Consider the following 9,211-nt stretch of genomic DNA (forward strand, 5'->3'; position numbering starts at 1 on the left):
GTTCATGTAGTTGATTTCCTAATAATTAATAAAATTAAAATATGACAATGTTTGACAAAACGTTGGTAAATGAAAATTACAATTTTATTTATTATAGTTGTGAAAAATATTATATTATGTTTTTTATTGTTCGTCTAATTGGTCGTGATCTTTATTTATCGTTTAAAGTTAAATGAACAAATCTCTATTCATGTTCATTAGGTTCGTCTTGCAGCCCGATTGATATCGTTAATATTAAAACTTAATGAAAAATTTAAAATTGAAATATTATATGAAAATCCCTATAATAAAATTGAGATATTATACAAAATAAAATTAATTATGTAATTATACAAAAATAGATTTCATGGGTATACAAAATAATATTGAGATATTATACATATATATATATATATATATATATATATATATATATATATATATATATATATATATATATATATATATTACCAAAATAGTTATATGAGACAATTCACTATTCATTCCGTCGTAAGCAAAATCCTTTTCTTTTAGCCGTTTGATTTGAAACAATGGAACATGTAAGCAAATCAGCCGTTTCTTTTGTTTCCTCATTTTGTTTGTGTTTTTTAATTTTTCTCCCCTAAGCTTTATTTGGTTTTACATTTTTTACCCCCGTCCCGTGAGAGAGTTGAGAGAGGTTTCTTTTACTCACTTTTTCCTATTTTCACTTTCATTTGTTTTTTCATTTGCAGCCCTTAGGTTTCATTTGCTTTTACATTCTTTAACCTAAACTAATTTTTATCTAACAGTTTTTATCCTTATAATTTTAAAGTTAAATTTTTGGTATTTTGTAAGTTATAAATTTAGTCCCTTACTATATTTTTAAGTTACGCTTTTGGTCTGTTACATAATTTGTTTTATAGTTTTTGTTTTTATAAATATTACTTTTTATCAAGGTTCTAAATTATGTAAGGCGTGACTTGGCGACAATGTCAAACCTCAAAATTTTTTAAGCTATGGCGAGACACGTCGTTTGTAAGGCGTGACATAAGGCGGAAAATTTGTATATAATTAATAATTTTATATATTTTTTCTACTATTATTCATTTTTATATACATATATGACTTAAGGCGGTAATTTGTCAAAACTCGGCAGCAACTACAAGCCTTTGAGTCATGGCGGGTCATGACGAGCTTTTTAGAACCTTGCTTTTTATCATTATAATATCTTAAATAATTGTCGTTTATGTAGTGTACCAATCAAGATACAATGTTAAAAATTATTTTTACTCGCATCCCCCATGCATAATTGTTTCGGTTGAAATTTTATCTTATGCTTTTGTGGTTCACTTTACAAAGGTGTTTTCCGCCGCAACGCGCAAGGTCACAAAATACTAGTTATATGTTAATTCCTACGATAAAATATTTAATAGTTGAAGGTATAAATTATAAAATATTTAATATATGTTAGAGGGTTATAAATGAAATTTTTAATAAATCAGTATAACAACACCAATAAATATAATATGTAAATTGAATAAGTAATCATCATCTAAAATCCCATGAAATTGGATTAGTGAAAGTAAAAGTGGTTTTTGACCTGGTTTTTGACTTTTACATCGGGATTCTGATTGCCACTAAGACTATTGGGTGTTTTTTTGTGAGCGGTTTGTCAGAAAAAATATATTAAAAAATTGAAAATTAAGCAATCCTTAGTGGGAAAATACCGGTAATAGTCAAAAAATGGGGGATAATTTCAAAATTTAGACATGAAAATGGACATTTCCGGGTATAGACATGCATTCCGCGGAGGTAGCTCCGCGGAATCTACTGTAGCTCCGCGGAATGGCAAAATCATAAATAAATTAGTGTATTAAAAAAAAAAAAAAAAACTCAAGATCCATTCCGCGGAGCTCCGCGGAGGTAGCTCCGAGGAATGGATCTTCAGTTTTTTTTTTTTTTTTTTTTTTTTTTTTTCAAATCGATTAAAAAAAAATCTCCTCCAATGATTCTTTTATGTAATGATCTCTAATTAAAAGACCAATTTTTTTTCACATCACATTCTTACGAAACATTGTCAAAAAAAATTCATACTATCATAATCTTTTCTTGAAAATAATTAGTTGGGGGATTGAATATAAATCCCGAAAAATCGATTTGAAAAAAAAAAAAAAAAAAAAACTGAAGATCTATTCCTCGGAACTCCGCGGAATGGATCTTGAGTTTTTTTTTTTAATACACTAATTTATTTACGATTTTGCCATTCCGCGGAGCTACAGTAGATTCCGCGGAGCTACCTCCGCGGAATGCATGTCTATACCCGAAAATGTCCATTTTCATGTCTAAATTTTAAAATTATCCCCTATTTTTTGACTATTACCGGTATTTCCCATCCAGTCTACGTGTCCACTTTTGTTAGATGAAATCAATTACTTTTTATATCAAAAGCTATATTTTGTTAATAAATAAACTTAATTTTTAATAAAAAATAAAATAAAATATATCAAAATATTTAATTTATTTTTCTCTACAAAATAAGACCAATATTGATATAGTTTTATAAATATTTTATTTAATTTATTTTTCTCTACAAAATAAGACCAATATTGATATAGTTTTATAAATATAAAATTGGTTGGATTTGATTGTTAATGAGTGTCTCTAATTAGATTGGGTTGTATAATTGGAAGAGAGGAATTAGTTTTTTATAAAAGAATTAGGTTGGGTTGGATTGTTAACGGGGATAGTCTAACAATCTTGGTGGCAAAAAATAAATAAATTATATATTTGAGCATTTAGTGCAACCAAATATAATTATATTAAAATTCGTGGATTTTAACTCTCTATTTAAATAAAGTATTATATTGATATGTTTTTTATATATCATAAAATCTTATATAAATTGTATTGTTGGCTGTATTATGTATTAGGTTGTTGATAAGTGGTAAAAATATGAACTTGGTTGAGATTGTGTATGTGGATGTTTTAGGGAATGTTTTTTTTTAAAACATAGTCTTAGGTAAATGTTTTTAAGTACTAAACAACTAGTAGCGATGCTGCATTTTTAAGAACTTCCAGCATTTCACACAATCCTTCAATTCTAGCCAACCCGTTTTCTAGAAAAGCCCCACTTATAAGGTACTCGGAAAATGTTTTGTATGTATCTTTTTAGCGAAAAATATTGCAAGCATATTTATTTAAAATTTGGACATAAAGCATATCTTTTTGGTGTAAAATATAGCATATAAAATGTTAGAACATTCTTTAATTATGTCAAAATTTGGACATAAAGTCTCACAGTCAACTTACTATTTACAATAGTTTATAGTTTGAGAAATCAAATATCCTCCTATTTTTTCCTCCTACTATCTTCCTACAACACTTAACACTTATGATTATGACATTTGTTCTATTTAATAAAATTAATATATTTTATTACACTTGTCGTCATCTAAAAGTGATAGGAGGATGAATAGGAAGAAAAAAATTAAAAATATTTAATTTCTCTTATAATTTATATACACATAAATGATATTTCTCTAAACTTTGCAATACCACTTTCCATTCCAATTGGTAAAATCCTACTTGCACTCGACAAAATTTATCAAGTGAGCAACAAGATATGTACGAGAACGCACCTTCACAATAAGGTTTGATAGTCAAAATTAATTTTTTTTATAGTTAGAAGCAATATCAAATGAAATACTAACAATGATCACTTTATTATATTATATATATATATATATATATATATATATATATATATATATACACACACACACACACATGGTGAACCAAACAATTCGAAAGCAATGCTGTAGTATATATAAATTTTGCTAAAACTGCATTACATGGTCTGGTTTATACTTATACCATGCTTAATAATGTAATGTACACATTTTAATAACATCATTGAATGTTGTGATATAAATATAATAATGCAAACAGCAAAAGGGTAAAAAAAGGATGACATATAAATATAAGGTAAGAAAAAAGAATTACCTGGTACACCTCCTGCAGATTGTTTACATTCTATTTTTCCAGTTCCTTTTAACAGTTTTGTTAATCTTTTTCCATAATTAGCCTAGATGGATGATCAATCCGACAAACCATATTCGCCCCCACTTGATCGATCCATATCACCATCATCTTCCATGTCATGTCTAGCATTCGAACTTCTCCCTTTCGAATCCATATAACCCTGCAACAAATAGAGAGCGTATAATGATAATGAATATAAATAAACACAAAGATATAATAATAATAATAATAATAATATAAAAATGAATGAAAACAAAACCTCGGATTCCTTCATGTCAACTGAAACGGTTGACCTTTGTCTGACTGTGATAGTTGCAGGAACAGGGAAATGTTCAACCTCATCGCTTGTTTTTCCTTCCCTGGCTCTCTTTTTCCTTAAAATAAGCTTTGTTGGCAGAGGCTGATGAATTTACAAAACAAAACAAAACAAGCAAACCATATTAATATCTAAAAAAGTAAAATCCATTTATTTATAGTTTATAATTTATAATAATACCATGTAACGAGCCTCTGATTCACCAAATGCCACAAGGAAATTTGTAGGGTCGTCCACATCCTCACCCCGCACCTTTAAAAAAAAAAATCATATATTATTTTCTCAACCCAAAAACTACTACTATTACCAACGAGTTTATAGAAGAAGTAATGAACACATACATCCCAACGATATTCACGAACCCACGTGTATGATATATCTTCATTTTCATCGTGCATGTCCTTTGACAGCTGTACACATCACGTTACATATTAGTTTACAAAACAATAAATAAATAAATAAATAATACAAAATTAACTAACTTTACTTTACCTCACCAACCGAAGGAACCATGTAACCCAAAAATTTGTCGGGTTTAGCAGGGTCGGAGGTACTTGCTACAAAGCTTTTCATAATGGCCTGAGTTGGAAAATCAACTCAAAATTAGTCAAAGTCAAAATCAAAACAACAAAGTTTTTTTTAAGTACCTGAGATTCATGGGCATCTCGAACAGATTTCTCCATTTTATTGTAGCTTTCTGAATCCACAGTAGGAGGACCATCAAATGTTGCAACAACAAATTGATCATCCCACCTGCAAATCAAAATTATATAAGTTTAAAAGGGTAACAGGGTAATTATGAAGAAATAAAGTTATTGATTGTACCGTTCGAAATCAGGAAATAATGGCAAAATCTCAACCGGGTGTAGTTTTTTGTTGGTTGCATGAACAGGATGCGCCTTACAAGCCTCAAATGAAGCCTTAATGTCCTTAATCTTCCTTTCCCTGCAATTAAAATAAAATATATATATATATATATATATATATATATATATATATATATATATATTCAGGAGGGAGTATATAGATATAGATATAGATATAGATATAGAAATTGAAAATTGAAAATTATATACCTACTATTGTGGTTGTCTAATAAGGTGTTACCACGTCTTTCCCGTAGTTCTTTTGCTTGTTGTTCAGAAAAAGACTGCAAAGAAAAATTATAAAAATATATATATATTTACATATCATAAATAAAGCAAGCAAGCAACCAACCTGTCTTGTGGTGTCGGTGGTAAGAGGAGATATATATTGTGTCTTGACAAGCCAAGACATGCCTTTATCTGTAGGACGTTCTTTTCTTTTTAACCCGTTTTTTTTTGTTGGGGTCACACACACATCTTCCACCAACAGTCTCTCATCTTCAGGGGCAATATGCTGATTTTCATCCCTCCCAGTCCCACCACTAATATAAATATAAATATAATATACGCATTACGGAGGAGAGTTCATTTTTTTTTTTTATGAAAAATACAAACACAGAAAGAAGTAATACTTGTATACACTCAGATCAAGTAGGTCAAGTGGTATCCCAAGGTCTGCCTCAACATACAACTGAGCCTTATGCACCTTTTCTAATGAAGTCACACCGTATTTCGCAGCTCTGACAAAAAATATATATATTATTTCTAACATTATTACCAGTTTATATATATAGAACTTGAAAATTGCAAAATGAGCAATGATTACAAAAAAGTATAGAGTACCCAAAAAAGGGGTGTAGTTATGTAATGTAATGTTTCTAATGATTTTCAGCAGTCGGATCAAATTTAAATATTGAGTTCTTTTGTCACACAGAGGCAGAGCTACCCACATAAATTGAAACTGAATAGGTGGTTTGTTATCTATCCATTAGTTGAAATTATCTCAAAGTAGTATATATTACTATTATGTTTTTATTAGATTGAGAAGATGATAAAAGTAGATAACATATGATAGGTTGATAACTGTTTTACAGGTAACAGGTTTTGTGTGTTATTTTAAACTAGTTTTCACATAGAATAAGAAAGATATTTAAATCAAAAGTTTAAAAATATGTAACTACCAGTGATGTATCATATACATAAAAAAATATATAGCCATGCACAAATAGATTTTCTTTTTTTTAACTATTTCGATCGAAGATTTTAACCCTGTTCAAAATAGACCCACCATCAGAAAGACCTGTAACTACCCAATGCAGGCAATTTATTTTTGAATTTGAATGAAAGTATTACAGTAATTTTAATTTCATGCAAGTACTCTGTGTAACAATAATTAATTATTGCCAAGTTATGTGTGAAAGAGGAAGGAGCGAACAAATTTTTTGGAGGATATATTTGGAAGATTTTTGGTCATGCGAACTTGGATTCATAATAAGAATCAAGGAAGATATTTCATGAACAAAGATAAGCTGTCTCTTAAAGCATTTTGTTTCCATTTTAATGCAAAGTTATGATTTTAGGTGGAATTGATAGAATTATTGTAACTAGAGTAATGTGTTTACTAGTGTGTGGTATGTAAAGCGTAGTATAGCGTGATTTAGTTTGTTTTAGTAATCATTTCTATGTGTTTTGGGATTCTAACTGCAGAGAAAAAAGGCTCAAAGATATTATGATATCTATATCTATATTTGGTGGTTTTGTTTTCAAAAGCTTGTACGAAATCTTGTTTGGTAGTCTCAAACAATAAAGCACCTGCCAATTAGTCTTGTACTCTTTACCCATGGCCCATGGGCCATAGCAACCAGGATGTTTAACTGGGGGAACTTTGTACAAGAACATGGTTTAAACATTTTATGGTTATGTAGGTAAATGCATATATAGGTTATAAGTTAATTAAGAGTAAATTGCATACCGGTCTTTATCTCTCCTTATAGACAGAAGCTTCGGTTGAGATGTTGAATCTGGTAACTCATCCCGGAATCTTCAAATAGCACAAAAGTGTAAAGAACATTCAGGATCATATAAATCTAGAAGGAAAAAGAATTATTAAATTGCATCAGGCAAAACTACTGCCACAAATATACCGACTAAAAGAGATTCCATATCATGAAGTCAATGGAGTTAAAAAGGACCGCAATTAAAACAAAGCAACAATAATTCGCAACAAATTAAGGAAATTGAGTGGTATGTTGCTTGAAGATAGAAACAAAATAAAAACTTGGTGTCATGACTCATGACATACTCACTTCAACTTGCATAGAAAGGTTGTTGGCTTCTTCAACCGGTTTTCTACCCTTTCACCACTCAAAAATGGTGTAGCCCTCCTATCGCCCATATGGGAGCCACTAACTGAACCATGTGGCTTGATGCCTGAAGATAACAATTGGGTCTCTTGGGGGACTTTACTCTGAGATTCCTTCACCTGTTGCCTATGCTTTTCTTCTTGCCTTTGCTTCTCCATTTCTTTTTTCTTGCGCAGCCTCCTCTCTTCTTCAGTCTCAACCCTACCAGGAGGGCCATTTGATTTTCTTGCTGGCAAAGGAGGTAAAGTAGAAGGCTTAGAATGTTGTCTGGAAGGACCTGCGTGATGAGAATGTGATGAATCACGCCATTTAGAATTCTCGACTTCAGTGGAAGGCCTTTTAAAACTATCGTGTCTGCTTTGCTTGGCTTGGTTATTTATAGGGACAGCCGAAGGGGGTGGGGGAGGTGATGGTGGTTGTGATGGTGGGGGAGGAGGCGGGGGAACTGAAGAACTGGGGGGAGAGGAAGGTGGAGGTGGTGGTGGTGGTGGTTGCAGCGGCGGTTGTAGAGGTTGGCTATGTAACTGGGAGAACTGAGAAGATGGAAAATACATTTGCCCTGGTGGTGCAGTCTGGGAAGGAGGTGGTGGCGGTGGATATGCAGACTCTGGTGGTGGTGGAGGTGGATATGATGCAAACTGTTGTTGATTGGGAACAGGGTTTCCAGATGGAGCCACATAACCACCCTGTTGAAAGTTCGAATTAGTATAGCCCCAATTCTGTGAATACTGATTTCCTCTTGGTTGAGGCGGAGGGGCAAGTGGCGGAGGTGGAAGAGAGGTGAGATTGGGCAGGGCAGGTGGTGGCGGTGGACCAAAATTTGATTGAGGAGGTCGTGGAGGGAACGGCCTGTATGACGCCATGCCTTTCAGAATTTGAATCTACAGAACCAGAGCTCACTGTCTACTAAAACCCTACGACACCGATAGATATATTGGAACCTTTTGCTCGAAAAAAAGCTAAAACATGAAAGTTTATGGATTCGTTTTTTCCTGGCAGGCGAAGTAGTTTTAAATTTAACTCACGGATTTCAATTTCTTGGATATCTCTACTCAAAAGACACTCAATCAATCACCAACTCTTCGAAATTAATTTACGGTAACGCAAGAAACAGACGAAGCCAAATTTGAAACCCTAGAACAAAAAAAATTCTGTAAAAACTCTTGTTTAACTGCTAGATCAAAGCCTTCACGAATACAAAACGAGATCAAGCTCCGTATATAAACAATAAATTAATGAAAAAGCTCACAAATCAAATAACGTTGCTGCTGAAATCAATCTGCAGCGCGAATAATCTGTCTCAGCAGGCGAATCGTAAGTTCGATGTTGAGATATAGAGATAAACAGGTGTATCAGATTGATGAATGTGCGTCGATACATAAGTGAAAGAGTATTTGGGCGTACTTAGATGGAGGAAGTGGCCGGAAAAAGGATCGGAGATGCAAGACCTGAAGCGGTCAAGCTATTCATATGGTATATTGCTATGACGCTACAAGGTGAAGAGGGGCGTGTTCAATTGAATCCAATGTGTGATTGTTTTTTTTTTTTTTTCTTTAAAGTAACTTCCATTTAGATTTTGTAGTTTTTAGTTTTTCGAGGAACCGTTGGATGAATGAACGTTCATTTATTCTTTTGATAAATTGATGAATAAGAAACAAGATTTT

The 9,211-nt window shown here is 32.0% G+C and overlaps 1 protein-coding gene across 1 annotated transcript; it reads right to left on the bottom strand.

Moving 5' to 3' along the window:
- Positions 1-3,914: 3,914 nt before the first annotated feature.
- LOC145144365 (protein PAF1 homolog) lies at positions 3,915-8,931 on the bottom strand. The gene is made up of 13 exons (XM_079074862.1): positions 8,797-8,931; positions 7,491-8,681; positions 7,157-7,225; positions 5,817-5,924; positions 5,537-5,726; positions 5,395-5,468; positions 5,144-5,263; positions 4,966-5,071; positions 4,811-4,897; positions 4,660-4,728; positions 4,499-4,570; positions 4,262-4,402; positions 3,915-4,162 (listed from the first exon to the last, which is right to left on the bottom strand). The coding sequence occupies exons 2-13, from the start codon at positions 8,408-8,410 to the stop codon at positions 4,058-4,060; spliced, it is 2,061 nt and encodes a 686-aa protein (XP_078930988.1). The 5' UTR covers positions 8,411-8,681; positions 8,797-8,931; the 3' UTR covers positions 3,915-4,057.
- Between the last annotated feature and the right edge of the window lie 280 nt (positions 8,932-9,211).

Source organism: Lactuca virosa, chromosome 1 (assembly GCF_052849685.1).
Source record: "Lactuca virosa cultivar CGN04683 chromosome 1, Lactuca_virosa_CGN04683_v6, whole genome shotgun sequence".
NCBI lineage: Eukaryota > Viridiplantae > Streptophyta > Magnoliopsida > Asterales > Asteraceae > Lactuca > Lactuca virosa.

Coding starts and splice junctions, on each gene's coding strand:
- LOC145144365 (XM_079074862.1), bottom strand. CDS start 8,410: ATGGCGTCATACAGGCCGTTCCCTCCACGACCTCCTCAATCAAATTTT. Junction 5,925..7,156: donor ATAAGGAGAGATAAAGACCG/GTATGCAATTTA, acceptor ATTTTTTGTCAG/AGCTGCGAAATACGGTGTGA. Junction 5,072..5,143: donor TTATTTCCTGATTTCGAACG/GTACAATCAATA, acceptor TTTGATTTGCAG/GTGGGATGATCAATTTGTTG.